This window comes from Heteronotia binoei, chromosome 16 (genome assembly GCF_032191835.1).
Source record: "Heteronotia binoei isolate CCM8104 ecotype False Entrance Well chromosome 16, APGP_CSIRO_Hbin_v1, whole genome shotgun sequence".
NCBI lineage: Eukaryota > Metazoa > Chordata > Lepidosauria > Squamata > Gekkonidae > Heteronotia > Heteronotia binoei.
Window position 1 is genome coordinate 26,967,264 of NC_083238.1, and position 17,145 is coordinate 26,984,408.

General features: G+C 41.0%; 1 protein-coding gene across 1 annotated transcript in view; it reads right to left on the reverse strand.

The window, feature by feature from the left end:
• The window catches only part of LOC132585203 (sodium channel protein type 2 subunit alpha-like), a 36,768-nt gene that overhangs the window by 1,150 nt on the left and 18,473 nt on the right, over positions 1–17,145 (reverse strand). Inside the window, exons 3-4 of the mRNA XM_060257010.1 lie at positions 7,576–7,776; positions 6,189–6,506 (exon numbers count right to left, since the gene is read on the reverse strand). Coding sequence (XP_060112993.1) covers positions 6,189–6,455 — 267 coding nt within the window. The 5' untranslated portion in view covers positions 6,456–6,506; positions 7,576–7,776. The remainder of the gene's footprint in view (positions 1–6,188; positions 6,507–7,575; positions 7,777–17,145) is intronic.

Below are 17,145 nucleotides of genomic sequence, written 5' to 3' on the forward strand. Positions count from 1 at the left end.
CTCTGTAGAAATCCTACTTTCTTAGCTTCTCCTCATCTGTTACTTCAGGTCACTGCCAGTTTTCCAAAACCCCTACTGTGTATATGCCTTTTCTCTCAAAGTTCTTCTGCCTCTCTGTAACAGCTCAACCTGTGGCATGCAGAGGTTATAGAATGAAAGCAGGTTAGCCAATGGCAAGCAGCAAGAAGCCTTCTGACTGGGACAAAGAGGCCAGGTAGGCAGACTATCTCATTAATGAAACAGTGGCAGTGTTACTGGTACTGCCCACATTTTGACCAATTTCACACTAGACCTTTAATCCTGGTTTAACTCTGTTCCCAAACTGACATTGGATTTATATTGGATTCTACACTAGAATCACAGAATCACAGAAACTGACTCTATGATTCTATTGCTTTCGAGTAGAATATCAGCTTGGGGACAGCGCTAAACCAGGATTAAAAGTCTAGTGCGAAACTGGTCTAGGTTAGGGCGGTACCAGTAACACTACCACTGTTTCAGAACAAAGCAGTAGCCAAGTGCACCTTTGACCAACTAAGTTTTATTCAGAATGTAAGCTTTCATATGCTCTTAAGCAGACTTCATCAGACAAAATGGGAATGGCAAGAAGCAATTCTTAATATAAGTGGGCAGTGAGTTGGTATGTGGAATCATGGGAATGTTTTTAGCAGATTAAGAGTCACAAATAGGGATCTGGGTTTGTTAGTGTTAGAACAAAGCAGGGCTGAAACAACACTGGAGGGTGATAAAAAGCAGACTGCTATTGTAGGTGTGAAGTGCCATCATGAACACATCAGACTACATCAAGGAGGCTCAAAGGCAACTCTCAAATACTTCATTTTACAAACCACTGGACTCAGACCCCACACAGGAATATTAAAAAGAACTAAACAAGATTACAAAGGAATTAGAAGATGAAGATGAAGAAGATATTGGATTTATATCCCGCCCTCCACTCCGAAGAGTCTCAGAGCGGCTCACAATCTCCTTTACCTTCCTCCCCCACAACAGACACCCTGTGAGGTGGGTGGGGCTGGAGAGGGCTCTCACAGCAGCCGCCCTTTCAAGGACAACCTCTGCCAGAGCTATGGCTGACCCAAGGCCATGCCAGTAGGTGCAAGTGGAGGAGTGGGGAATCAAACCCGGTTCTCCCAGATAAGAGTCCGCACACTTAACCACTACACCAAACCGGCACCAAATTACCACTGAGCATTCAGGAACAGATTCTGTCAGACACATCACAGGAACCTCGACAAGGTACTTTATATCTTCTACCCAAAATACACAAACCAGGCAACCCGGGATGTCCCATTGTGTCATGGATAGGCACTATCACTGAGGGGGTATCTGGATATACTCTAAGACCCTATGTCACCAGTGCCCATAGTTATGTTCGTGACACTACAGATTTTCTGAGGAAAATATAATCTTTGAACAACCTTCCAGAGAACACTATTTTAGCTACCATGGATGTGGAATCTTTATATACCAACATCCCACACCAAGATGGATTACAAACTGTAAATAATATAATATCTGAAAAAAACACAGCTGACTTTGCCACAAAACTATGCCATTTTGTTCTCACCCATAACTACTTCAGGTTTGGCAATGAACTTTTCCTACAGATAAATGGTACAGCTGTGGGCACCCCGCATGGCCTCACAATATGCTAACATCTTTATGGCTGACTTGGAGCAATGCTTCCTAGAGACTCATACCTACCTTATACCTGTGTCATATTGCTGATATCTTTATGGTCTGGACACATGGTAAAGAAGCCCTGGATGCATTCCACCAAGCATTCAATGACTTTCATCCTACCATCAACCTGACAATGAACCAGTCTATGCAAGAAATACATTTTCTGGACACCACTGTAAAAATACATGATGAACGCATAGACACTACCTTATACAGGAAACCTATTGACTGACAAACATATCTGCATGCCTCCAGCTACCTTCCCAAACATACCAAACGATTCATTGTATACAGCCAGGCTCTATGCTACAGCCGCATTTGCTCCACTCTTACTGACAGAGATTCTCACCTGAAGGATCTACAACAAACCTTTTTGGAACTAAACTACCCACCTGATGAAGTCAAGAAACAGATTAACAAAGCCAGAATGATACCCAGAGAAAACCTGTTACAAGACAGGCCCCAAAGAGACAATAACAAAACACCACTAGTGGTCACACACTGAAAACAGTTCAACATATCATCAACAACTTTCTATTGGACAGTAACAACTTACTTTTAGACAACTTACTATTGGACAGTGACAGCTCTCTTTCAAAAGTACTGGGGGGGGGGGGTGTAAACCTTTCCTTGCACACAGACAGTCCCCCAATCTCAAACAACTCCTCACCCACAACAATACAACATTGCATCTGAGCAGGAACACTGGTACCAGAGCTTGCAATAAACCCAAGTGCCAACTTTGCTGCCACATACACCCAGACAACACAGTCACTGGGCTTAACAGCATTAACTATACCATCTCAGGCTCATTCACTTGTTTATCTTCCAACATTATATATGCCATTAAATGCCAACAATGCTCTTTAGTTCTCTACACAGGGCAAACAGGACAAACCCTATGCCAAAGGATAAATGGACACAAATCTGACATCAGGAATTACAGAACTGAGAAACCTGTTGGAGAACTCTTTAACCTTCCTGAGCATTCAATGGGTGACCTCAAAGTAGCTGTTTTACTGCAAAGGAACTTCAAGAACAGAATGGAGAGAGAAATTGCTGAATTACAAATTATCATGAAACTTGGAACAAACACCTCCCCAGGACTGAACTGGGATATTGGTGTGTTTTTTTATCTCATTACATATGCTAAACCAACTCTCATTGAGTATATCTGTGCATCCAGTGTTCCAATTTCTCATTTAGAACAGTGTATCAGAATAATGGGGGTTTTTGTGCTGACATGCTCAAATGAGGGATGTGGGCTGTTTGTCTCATTACATATACTAACCCACCTTCCACTATATTTTAATGCACCCTGATTTTCTAATGGCTAACATATTATTTCTCTTTTAGAACAGTGTATCAGAATATTTTGGGGGTTTGTTTTTGTTTTATGTTTTTTTTGTATTGACATACTCAAATGGGGGATATTGGCTGTTTGTCTTATTGTATATACTTACTGCATATTGCATATACCCATCCTCCACTGTATTTTAATGTCTTCCTTTTTTCTAATGGCAAACTATAATGGATGTTATAACCTCTTGAGAAACCATGCCCTCTATTTAAACTAACAAACCTAGATTTATGGCACTTGGAACCTACAACAGCAGTCTGCTTTTTATCACCCTCCAGTGTTGTTTCAGCCCTGCTTTGTTCTAACACTAACAAACACAGATCCCTATTTGTGATTCTTTTAAACACAGATCCCTATTTGTGATTCTAAAAACATTCCCGTGATTCCACATACCAACTCACTGCCCGTTTATATTAAGAATTGCTGCTTGCCATTCCCATTTTGTCTGATGAAGTCTGCTTAAGAGCATAAAAAAGCTTACATTCTGAATAAAACTTAGTTGGTCTTAAAGGTGCACTTGTCTACTGCTTTGCTCTATTGCTTCAGACCAACACGGCTGCCTACTGGGATCTACCACTGTTTCAATTTGCTTTCTTTTAAAATGGAAATAGAGGGCTTTCCTCGCACAAGTTTGTCATTGATTCTTGCTCTATACTGTTTTTATTTATCCCCTGAATTCTGCTATCATTTTTGTGCCTTTAGTTTTCACTTTGTTTCCCCCCACCCCCCCGCTCTTTTGAGACCACTTTTACCCTGATGTTTTTCTAGGAGCTGATTTTGAAGCAGCTTTTTCCTAGTGCATTATTTTTCTATTGATTTTCTTTGTCCCAGCTATCTACAGCACACTTTTCAATGATTGGACTATAGTCATTGTTAAACCAGGGACAGAGCTCATTCTGATTTCTTTCCGGCATTATCACTCATTATACTATCCCAGATGATTTGCTTCAGCTACTGGGGAATAATTTGGACCTACGGGAATGGGTATTTAAAGAGGACTCCAGAATTGATAATTCTACCATTTTCCATCAGAAGTTTGTCCCATGGAATAAGACCATAAAGAATAATCATTCCATTGCTTCCTGCTTGGTCAATTTAACAGCCCATAACTTAAGAATGGCATTTACAGCATTGTGCTTCCAAACTGAGTTACTACAAGGTCACTATGCGAATATTTCAATTGACCAACGTATCTGTCTCTGAGGCAGCTCAGTGGAAGATCTGCCACATGATATTTTGTCTTGCCTCTGTATTTGGGTCCTAGGAATAAATTCCTGGCTAAGATTCTGGTTGATCTACAGTTTTTCTCAGATTCTGAAAAACTAGCTTTTATGCTGTCTGATGTGGAGCCTTCTGCCACCTACAAACTGACTCCAGGAAGACTGGAGCTAATTGTGCCTTTTAGAATGTCTCCAACTATAATGCTCTTGTTGTATTGAGCTGAATGTGAGCTGAGGTTTTAGAATTTTAACTTTGTTTGTAAATATGTTTTAAATGTTTTAATGTTTCGCATGTGTTTTAAGACCAATGGCCAGGGAAAATAAACTTGGAACTGAACTAAATTTGTTAAACCACTTCCCTATCCTCCTGCCCAACATGAGTGATTTTAGTTAAGGCCCTGTGGCACAGAGTGGTAAAGCTGCAGTACTGCAGTCAGAGCCCTCTGCTCATGACCTGAGTTCAATCCCAGTGAAAGCTGGTTCAGGTAGCCGGCTCCAGGTTGACTCAGCCTTCCATCCTTCCAAGGTCGGTAAAATGAGTACCCAGCTTGCTGCCGGGAAAGTGTAGATGATGGGGAAGGCAATGGCAAACCACCTCATAAAAAGTCTGCCGTGAAAACATTGCGAAAGCAACGTCACCCTAGCGTCGAAAATGACTGGGGCTTGCACAGGGGACTACCTTTACTTTTTTTTAAAAAAAAAAATGCCAATATTCCACTGCAGTATTGTAATGAGATACAGGGAGAGAAGCATATCTCCTCAAAGGCAGGAACTAGAGACTAACTTTTTGAAAAACAAACAAACCGTGAATTCAGAGAATCTGCTTAAGCAAACATTACAGCGCTACAGCATTTTATTGACATTTTAGGACCATTTTTTTTTTTTAAATAAGGGGTTTTTGATACAACCAATAACAGCTCTGTCCTTTGAAAATCCACATTATTTAAACTGGATCTACAACTGTAAAAATTCACAGGGAGGGCAAACATGCAGAAGAACCCTGCCTAAACTGATTCTAATGCTTGTGGGTCAACTCCCAGGAAAATCAGGAGTGACTTAATGTGCAGAAAAGGCCAAGAGAGATAGGGTGACCAAATGAAAGAAATGTCAAACACCCTCTGTTTTCCATAGCTATGTAGATATTTTAGCAGTGTGACTTTTCATTCCTACATGACAAGCTGCCCCAGCAAAACATTTCTCTTTATATAACTATTAAATAGTTAAAAATATTAAATATTGTATAGTTTTTCTGTAACTATTTAATAGTCATGTAACTGGAACTATTAAAATATATAATAGACCTCCTTCACACTTGTCACCATGAACAGAGAAGGTATATAAGAGCTGAAGCATGGAACCAGATTGCAACTTGGGTTCTCTACTGGAGTTCACCATTTCATTCACTAGAGCTGTAATGAAGCTGTAACAAGGACAAGGCAAGTCCACAAAGCTGAAAAGTGCAGAAAAAAGTATAACTACAATAAATGTGTTATTGTTACTCGTGTTATCTTTCTACCAAAAAAACCGCTTTGAAAGGACAAGGGGCACAATTTTATACCCTTGGCTTGGGTGCAAATTTATCTAGTTGTAGCTCTGGTGGTGGTGGAAAGTGCCATCAAGTCACACGTGACTTTTGGCAACCTGTGAGGTTTTCAAGGCAAGATACGTTACTTCAGCATAAATTGTGATTATCAAGCAACTAAAGCTCCTCCTCTGTACAATAACTCTACAAACAGGAAAACTTCATTGAAGGTCTTTGTGAAACTCCAGATGTTTTACAGAATACAGAATTACCGAAGTCAAGCATAAGCAGAGAGAAATGTACTGATACTAGTAAACATAGATAAGCTCTCAGAAATTAACAGAAAAGTTAGAGAAAACATCCAGTATTAATAAGCACTCACTTTTTTATTGCTATAATAAGGGTCCAGATCCTCCAAAGGTTCGGACACCATTCCCGCAGGAATGTCTCCATATATAAATGGAAGCGGTTTTCCTGCTTCCAAGTCACTATTTGGCTTGGGGCCATTTTCATCATCATCATCTGCGTGATCTTGTTTGGGCTTCGTAGCTTTCTCCTCTGCACAACGTTTTTCAATAGCTGCAAGAGATTCTCTAGTAAAATAACGGAAGCTGTCAGGTCCTGGTGGTACCAGCCGTGCCTGTGCCATTTTTTCATCCTGCACATTTAAGTTACTTTTAGTCTATTGCATAAGAATGACCTGCAAAACAAAAAGAAAACAAACATGTACATAAATCACTAGTTGTTAATTCAACCATCTCCTACTTTTGCAAGTCTAAAATTTACCTTGTTATTAAAGTACATGGCAAAAAGATATGTTTATGGTACAAGTTAAGAGGACATATAGGAGCTGCTGTGTCATTGGTCAAGGTTCTATTCCAGAAGTTTAATATGTCATCCATTGAGCAGCTGCTGCTGACATCAATGGATAAATCCCTTCCTAAATTCTGGAAATCAAGTAGAATTGAAGGTGAGTTGTCCTAACTTGGCCTCCCATACCTAAAATGACTGGAATATCTAGGCTGCAATCCTAAGAACCCTGAACTCCGAGCAAATCCCACTGAATAAAATGAGACTTACTTCTGAGTAGACGTGCATAGGATTACACTGATATACAGCAGAACTATGGCCACATTACCATGATTCTGTTTTGAGTAGTCACAGCTGGAATCTTACTGTTTTTGCAATGACAGAGTCTCAGTTATTGCCAGCCACCTGGCGTTTGATACAGCAATAGAAAGAGTGACTTCCCACCATGGGGCATACACTTTTGCCACTCAAGAATGCCATTAAGAAAGAAAGAGAACAGATAAACCACTAGTGGAGGCTGGGAATACAAAATGTTTGAAAATGTAAGAGGAAGGAAGAGTCAGTTAATTGGAAGTTAGGAGACATAGGTAAGGAGGAGGTCAGGTGTACAGTGATGAGGGGAGTAAAGACAGCAAGAATCAAGATTACAAGAGAAGATTTTGATAAGTTTAGTGGTTTTATTGATTGCTAATTTTCATAGCTACCGTATTTTGATTTCATGTGGTGTTATAGTTGATGCGATTTGTTGTCAATTATGTTTTTAGACTGCTTTTAAACTAGTTCTGTATATATTTTAACTATTGTAAGCCATACAGAGCACCACTTTATTTTATTATTGTGTTTAGTTAGGAAATAAATACAAGATGGCTTGTGCTGTTGTAGGAGCGGAAAGGCTGAAGCAATATCTCCAAGGAAAAATGAAACACAATGGAACAGCTGGACATGAAAACATATCCTACCTTTATATTTATGAGCTATGTCAGATCTTGAAACAGAGTCACCAATCCTGCAGGTATATTTCTTCAGGTGGAATATGTTTTAGTTGCAAACTACAAAACTGTCTCTTCATCCCACAAACTGAAGTCAAAACATCCCATCCTTAAGACTTGTACAGAATGTTTCTTCTGTCAGCAAATTCTGGCCATTGTGGTATACATGAACTAAACAAAAAAAAGAAGAGTTAAACTGTTTTTAGCTTCTAGGCACAGTGTAATGTATTTCTCCAAACTAAGATGGAATGAAAAAAATAGAATGGAAAAAAAGCGACTGATTTCATTCCAAGTTGCCAAGTTGCCAAGTCCAATTCAAGAAATATCGGGGACTTTGGGGGTGGAGCCAGGAGACTTTGGGGGTGAGGCCAGGAGACATTGAGCATGGAGACATGAGCAAGGTTGGAACAAGTACAGTTGAACTCCCAAGGGAGTTCTGGCCATCACATTGAAAAGAATTGCACACCTTTTCAATGCCTTCCTTCCATAAGAAATAATGAAGGATAGGGGTACCTTCTTTGGGGGCTCATAGAATTGCCACCCCCCCCGGTCCAATCCTTTTGAAACTTGGAGGGTGTTTTGAGGAAAGGCATCAGATCCTATGCTGCAAATTTAGTGCCTCTACCTCAAATAGCATTCCCCCCCAGAGCCCCAGATACCCATGGATCAATTCCCCATTTTTCCCTATGGGAATAATTCTCCATAGGGAATAATAGAGTGCCAAGTAGACATTTCCCTCCCCCCCCCTGCTTTCTACAGCAGGGGGGAGGGCCTCCAAACCAGGGAATTCCCTGCCTCCTCCCTCTCACACACACACACACACTTACTGGGTCTGGGTCCTCTACAACTTTACTTGCTCTGAAAATGAAAGCAAAACAAACGGAGGGTCTGTGCTCTGGTGAAACTGCTGCTGACCCTTCCCCATGAAGTGCTTCCTGTTTCCTGCTTCCTGCTCAACTTTAAAGGCACACATTTTAAAAACGGACCTGTTTGCAGGTTTCTAAACCTGCCTGAGATACATGGTGACTGGGGGGGGGGGCTTCCCCCTGCTGGCCAGTTGGCCAGGGGCGGGGGAAGCCTGTAAAACCGGGGGATCCCCTGCTGGGACCTGGGGATTAGGAAGCCTATTCATGGTATCCTTTGTTACTGTCGTAGATTTCTGAAGGTTCTCTTGATAAATTGGTCAGTTTACTCAAGCTGTTGACAGGATCTAAAGACATTTTCAGAATCACAGAATTTGTACATTGCAGGAATGTTCAGGCATGATTTGTGGTATACAAAAGTATTTTTCTCTTTAAGTAAGCATGAGCAGTAAGACAACTGAATAAGGGCTCTCTATATACAGCACTGAAAACATTTCCACACTAAAATACATCTATAGCCAGATCTGACTGTTTCAAATTAAAGTGTGAACTTCAGCCTCTCTACCTTCTGCAGTTCCTGATCACACATCTCCTTTGTACGCATTCTCTTTTTTTATTTGCCCATGTCCCCATTAATCTAGAACAGGGGTGGCCAAACTGTGGCTCTGGAGCCACATGCAGCTTTCACACATAATGTGTGGCTCCCAGAGGTCAAGGAGGAATTTAATGGGGCTTATTCTCAAGCAAGCATGCTTAGCACCCGTACCTCAGTCAGCCTCTGAGCATGACTGACCCATAGGTAGGCAACTATTTCCATCATGAGTGAAGCAGGGAAGGAGGGGGAAATAGGCAGACTTGCAAGCTCCTCTTCTCCACTACAGAGGTCGCCCAGACATCTAGAGCTGGGGGAAAGAGTGCAAGAGATGAGGGAGCCACTGCAACGAGGGACAGAATTTAAGAGGGCAGCTCAGGGTTACCCCTTAGTTTCATAGCCCTTGTAGGAGCTGTATTTACCAACCTTGGTATCAAGGCAAAGAAAGATACATAATGAGGCAAATTATTTATATGTGCATGTGTTTTATATGGTGATTTATATGGTGCATGTGTTTCCTTCTCCCACTGGTGCCAAAAAAAATAATTCCCCAGCCTTTCCCTATGCTGGTCATATGGGGACTATTATTCCCAGTTTTTGTTTTTTAAAATTCTCCTCTTAGCCTGGTTGTGTTGTAAAGTGCATATGTATGTATTTTATCTTTCTGTGCAAAGAAAGTATTAGGAGTTTTAATAAAGGCAGTGTGGATTCCTCGCATACAGTCTGCAGAGCGGATCTGCAGGGGTGGGCTTTCCGAAAGGCCAGAGCACACAGGAGTCTCTTCCACCTATCTTTACAACCGCACAACGCGTGCCTTACGATCTGCCCTTACAGAGGCTTCCTGCAATCTTGGGAAACAAACTCTTGACTATTAGGCATCTAAGGGATCTGCTTAAAGGTACAAAGCAGCCCTTGGATCTTACCAAGTTGGAAATGTTGAACTCCTCTAAGCATTATCAAAGAATTATGCTTTCATTTGGCAGCTCAACTTTCCCTTCCATGATTTTAGCCCAGAAATCTTATTTATGTGCTAAAGGAATTCTACCTACCAGAGTTTTTGTCAACACTGCTCCTCCCGAATTTACATTCCCCTCAGACGGCAATAGAGGGACATTCCAACAAAACACTTGAAACGATTCAACAGGACCCATCCTTTTCGGGTGATGAGCCTGAATTGATTACTTTGGATGAGACGTCAGCCAGCCTATTAAATGATGAGGAGCCCCGTCAGCTTGACAACACAATGGAGGATGACCTGTTAAGCTCCTTTAGGGGACTTACTTCGGAGGCCCAACAGCTGATTACTGATAGACTGGAAGATGTCAGAACAAGACTGCTGAAAACAATGTTTCCACATGGGGCTGATGATAAGGAGACTTCCCCTGTGGCTAAGGAGCCCCCTATATGCACTGTCCCTCTGAGTAAAAGGCCACCAACCACTAATACATTGGATGATGGGCATATTGGGCAGGAGGAGATCCCCAGGTGCCAATGGAGATCAGATGGCAAAGAGTCCTGCCCTACTATAGTCACTCAAAATAAAGAGGGAAATAATGTACTCCCACAGCACAGAGGGGAAGGGAATAAGGGATGCATCTTTTCAGATGCTGAGGGGACCCTGAATATTATTTCATCCCTACCATGACTGGCTATGTCACCTGCATCCAAGCCTTCTATCAGTCAAACTTTATCACTGATATCTTGGAATTTAAGGGGATGGCACTGTAGAACGAAGGAACCTAGTGCAATTGATTTTATGTGCAAGTTTGATATAATTCTTGGTCAGGAAACTTGGAATTTAGAGGAGCCATCATTGAATGGGTATAGGACTTTTGCTCTACCTGCAGAGGCCACAGAGCATGGCAGAGTCGAAGGAGGGCTCTGTATTTTAATATCCATCTTGCTCCAATTAAAAGTAATAGTACTCCCTCACTATAATAATTTTGCCTTAGTCCTTTTGCTTAACTCCCAAGATTTTTATTGCATAGTTGTAAATGTGTACTTACCCCCTAACAGGACAAATGATCAAGCTCAGGCAATTTTTTTAGGGTTGGAATCCTATATATGTCACCTGATTTCCACTTATCCAGCAGCGTATGTTATTGTGGGTGGTGATTTTAATGCCCGAATTGGATCCGATGATCTCTGCTCCAATGCTAAGACTAGGCATTACCCATTAAGGGGAAATTGTATTGCTATGCCTTTTAAAAGGTGCTCAAAAGATACTAAGGTTAACTATGCAGGCGTCCCCCTTAACCAGCTAATAAATAGAGTTAACCACAAAATCTTAAATGGGTCCCTGCCTAGCGATCATCCAGCAGAGTTCACATATTGGTCGGGCATTAGAATAAGAACATAAGAACATAAGAGAAGCCATGTTGGATCAGGCCAACGGCCCATCAAGTCCAACCCTCTGTGTCACACAGTGGCAAAAAATGTTATATACACGCATACACTGTGGCTAATAGCCACTGATGGACCTGTGCTCCATATTTTTATCTAAACCCCTCTTGAAGGTGGCTATACTTGTGGCCGCCACCACCTCCTGTGGCAGTGAATTCCACATGTTAATCACCCTTTGGGTGAAGAAGTACTTCCTTTTATCCGTTTTAACCTGTCTGCTCAGCAATTTCATCGAATGCCCACGAGTTCTTGTATTGTGAAAAAGGGAGAAAAGTACTTCTTTCTCTACTTTCTCCATTCCATGCATTATCTTGTAAACCTCTATCATGTCACCCCGCAGTCGACGTTTCTCCAAGCTAAAGAGTCCCAAGCGTTTCAACCTTTCTTCATAGGGAAAGTGCTCCAGCCCTTTAATCATTCTAGTTGCCCTTCTCTGCACCTTCTCTAATGCTATAATATCCTTTTTGAGGTGAGTGTCATTGATTACATCATGGTATCAGAGAAGGTGGTTCCCCACATACAGCATTTTGAAATTGCTCCATATTGTGATAGCAACCATTTGCCTCTAGTCCTAAAAGTTGATTTACAAGACTAGTCATGCATTACGGTAAATCCCATAACACTAGGCTAAAACCAACAGATGACCCTAGCTATAATCACCCTAGGTGGACATCCTCGTTGGAAAGGAGGATGGGTCTTTTTTTGTCCTCCGAGTCCGTTAATAACACCCTTCACCGATTGGTGAATGCAGTCAATATTGATACCTGCCTAGAGAAATATAATCTAATTTCAAGGGAGATACAGAAGGAATTGAAAAGAGCTAAGTCGGAGCTCTTAACTGGAGCACACAAACCATGGTTTGATGCAGAATGTAAAAGAGCAAAGTATACCCTTAATGTTAACTATGCAAAATATAGAACTAACCCTGAAGCAACATCCATAATAGCTTTAAAACACCAAAAAGCCCAATATTAAGGCCCTCATTTGAAGGAACAGGAAGACATTATGGCTTCTTGGGAGGAACTCTGGAAGGCAGTTAAAGAAAAAAACTCAGTATTACTCTGGAAACTAGTCTCTGATCCATCAAGCAGGTCACCAAATATATTTAGTAACCCTAATTTGCCAGATGCCTGGTTACATCATTATAAGATGGTATATAGGGAAACAATTACAAGCCCACTTAATTTAGATATCATCCATAACTTACCAACTTGGCCTCCAGTGGGTTGTACAGAAGTAAAGCAGCTCATTGATACTCTGAAACCAGAGAAAGCCCCAGGCATTGACCTAATTCCACCAGAGCTATTTAAAATGAATGCAGAATTGTGGGCCCCAGTTTTGGCAGCTTTGTTTTCACAAATTGATCAATCAGGGAAAATTCCCAAGGACTGGGGAGCAGCTATCATCTTCCCCATATATAAAAAAGGTAACAAAGGACATCCAAACAACTATAGGCCAATCAGCCTCTTAAGCGTAACAAGCAAGCTATACGCTAGACACTTACCGTGGAAATTTAGAGACTGGCTTGAGAACAATTTTTGCCTAGGTAAGGAACAGGTTGGCTTCAGAGAAGGTTGTGCCTTATTAAACCACTGCATGCTGTTGGATCACTTGATTGTAAAACATTCCTCAAACTCATGTGTGTCATTATATGCTGCATTTCTAGACCTGAAGTCAGCCTTTGATTCTATCTCTAGGACCATCCTATGCGATAAATTAAGAGCCACCAACATTGATAGATGGCTGTTATTTCTTATTCAGGTCCTTTATGATCAAACAACCATCTGGGTCAAATATTCTCATCAAGGCTATTCGACAGACCCCATTTCTACCAACAAAGGGGTTAAGCAAGGATGCCTCCTGGCATCTAACTTCTATATCAATGATTTGGCGTCGCATATAAATAAACCAGAAGGCCACCCACCAAAGCTAGGTAACAAATATGTAGGGGTGCTCCTTTATGCTGATGATGCTGTTTTACTTTCAAGGACTCCCTTAGGCCTCAGAAGAGCCTTGAAAGCTTTCGCTCAATATTGCCCGGAAAACAATTTAGAGGTAAATTACACTAAAACCAAAGTAATGGCCTTTGGCAAAAAGACACCCAGATCACATCATTGGTACTTAGATTCTACTCCAATTGAACAAGTTTCATGCTTTAAGTACCTGGGGGGTCATGTTTCAAGCGAATGGAAGAAGAACCACCAATATATAGACATGATTACCTCAAATGTCAAAAAGAGTGCGGGGGCTATCCAAAAATTCTACTGGGGCAAAGGGGGGTAAATGCATAATTGTGGCCCTTAGATTGTTTAAGGCTAAATCCCTCTGCCAGCTAACATTTGATGCCTCAATCAACATCAATAGAAACTACAAAAAACTGGAGAGTGTTCAATCAAAATTTTTAAGAACAGTTCTTCAGGTACCCAAGGGCATTCCGAATGCATTAATTAGGATAGAAACTGGCATGATTGCAGTAGAAGGCTTTGGATTTTGGCCATCCAGTTCTGGTTGAAACTTATGGTTTTTTTCCTAAGGGCTTGATCAGTTTAATTCTGCAAGATACCTTGGTCCGAAGATGGATTAGGGCCATAGAGGACAGAATTTATTATTACGGCCTTTCCAAACAATATCTCAGTTCTCTCACTTATGATAATGCTAGGGAGATAGTGAAACAGGATATTGGACGTTGTCAGACAAAACGACCTCAATAGCACAACCAAATGGCGAGCTCTGACAGAACCAATCAACAGGGTGACCCCGATGCCCTACCTATACCGCTTAACAAACAATGAATACAGGGGAACGTTTACTCTTATGAGGTGGGACATTCTCCCTTCAGCGGTGATCGAGGGGAGATACAAATAGGTGCCGTTCCAAGAACGATTATGTCCCTGCTGCAATGATGGTATTGAATCTCTAGTCCATGTCATATTTGACTGTGAGGCTTATAATGATCATCGAGAAGTACCTCCATTTTCCACGGCCATGCCTTTTACCAGTAGCCAAAAATTGCAACTCCTTAAGAATCTTCTTAGCGATAGGAACCCTGAGGTTACATACAAATTAGCAAAATTTGGCTGGCTTGCTACAAGAATAAGGAAAACTCTAATAATTCAGTCAGGAAATGGCTAAACACCTTTGCCAATCTGTTTGCCGTAACTGCCATGTTTTGTTATATTTGTAGTTTTATAACAGTATTTTATGCCTTTCATGTGTGATTTTATGGACAATCAGTTTTAATTTTGTATGATTTTACTGTTTTAAATGCTGGCTTAGGCAGTGTATAAACAATTTATTTATTAAGGGAAGAAACAAAGAGGTTTAGACAGGGTTTTTAGTTTATCCTTGGTTTTAACACTAATTTTACATCTTCCATGTCAGTGTCTTAAAGTCTGTATTTGTATTTTATGTACATTTTAGGTGGTATCATATTTTAGTGTATAATAATTATTGTATATTTATATCACCTTTTATTATATCACCTTATTGTATATCTATATCACCTTTTATTGGTTATGAATTGGACTTTTATGAATTGTTTGCTGGTCTATTACCATTATAAATAAATAAATAAAAATGTAATAAAGGCATGTGTGTAATATTTGTTCATGTCTTGTGGCTCTCAAACAACTGATGTTTACTCTGTGTGGCTTTTACATTAAGCAAGTTTGGCCACCCTTCATCTAGAAGAATCCTTGATTCAACATTCTTTATGTTATATCATGAGGAGATGTGAAGTTGGTGATGCTCCCTTATTGTACTGTATAGTTTTCCTTTATATAATAAAAGCCCTTTCATCTTGGCAAAACGGAGCACCCTGATTGACTGGGACTGTGCATCAACCTTTGGCCCTCTCCCAACGACTCCCTCAACCTCCAAAATGGCCCTGGAGATGCCACTGCCACCGTTCTCCCACATTCTCCTGAGCCCAGTGAAAGGGCTGAGGAGCTGTTACAGGAACTCTCTCCTGGCCTCTGGAACAGCCAGAAACACAGCACCCCCTCCACTCTCTCCTGCACTCATAAACAGCTGAGGAGACAACAATGATGCCCTGCAAACCCTCCAGTGCCCTCTGAGAGGCCATGGGAGCTGTGGCGCCCCAGAGTCTGCTGCGCATTGGACCCTCCTGAGGTCTCTGCAAAGCACCAGGAGCTGCAAATGCCCTGGAAAATCTCTAGTGGCCTCAGTGAGGCCCTGGAAGCCACTGGCAACCCAGAGATCAGCAATCTGACACTACCCATTGGACCCTCCCAAGGCCTCTGCAAGGCACCAGGAGCCTCTCTCACCCCTAAGGACCTCCCGCCCCTTCCCTGGGCTTCATGCAGGCCTTGGGATAGCAGTATGTGTGAGTGAGTGTGTGTGTGTTTACTACATATGTATGCTGTAAGTTTTTTCTTACTACAAACTTTGAGTAAAACCTTGTCTTTAGGAAGCATTTCACTTATTCCAAATGAGAAATTATTTCATAGATTTTTTTCCCCTGTGCTCCCCCAAATTTCCCTATTTTTCTACTGATGAAATTGGAAAATAAAAACTCAGACTTCTTTATGCAATACATTTTGAGTGGAAAAAATCCCCATCTTAAAGTGTTTCACTCAGGGTGATTAACATATGGAATTCACTGCCACAGGACTGCATAGACTGCATAGACAGCTTCAAGAGGGGGTTAATAAAAATATGTATATAATTTTTTGGCCACTGTGTGACACAGAGTGTTGGACCGGATGGGCTGTTGGCCTGATCCAACATGGCTTCTCTTATGTTCTTATATCCAAAAGAGATTTCATTAAGAGGTTTGTTTGTAGTGCACCCCCAAGTTTCTTAATTTTTCCATTAGAAAAAATTGGAAAAAAAAAAGACTATCTGCCATTTCCCCAGTTGGAGTACTTCTGAGTGACATCATCACATTGCACACACATTGCACAGAAGACAGAACATCCTGGAATGGACCCAGGAGCCTTCTGCTGGAAGCCAGATAAGACCCGGCAACCCAAAAAAGTACACAAAAGTGGGGGATAGTTTTAAATGACTTTATCTGGTTTTCCTCAAGGCCTGGGAGGACTGAACAGGGATATTGGTTTTTTTTATCTCATTACAGATGCTAAACCCACTCTCACTGAGTATAGGTATACATCCACAGTATTCCAATGTGTTTCTGTTTTAGAATAGTATCAGAATAATTTTTGTATTGACATACTCAAAATAGGGATATTGGCTGTTTATCTCATTACATATGCTTTACCCATTTTCACTATATTTTATTGTATTCTTTTTTTTTTTCTGTGGCAAACCAGAATGATGTTTTCATGTTAAAAAGTAAATTAGGTGGACAAGAACATCACCACCCAATGTATTTCTCTTTTAGCTGTATTGACACACTCAAACAGGGATATTGGTTGTTTATCCCATTACATATTGAACCCATCTCCCACTATGTTTTAATGTATTTTTCTCCTAATGTCATATATGTTGCATGTTAAAATGTAAATTAGTTGGATGGAGAAACTTCTGAGATAGAAATTCCTTCCTTTTGGCCCAGGTTTATAACAATAGAGTCCTGGATGGTTTCAATGCTCTCAGTCTGGAGGAAGTTGACAGGATTCTCGCATCTGCTCGCCCTACAACCTGTAATCTGGACCCCTGCCCCTCCTGGCTTATTAAATCTTGCCAGAGGGAGCTTAG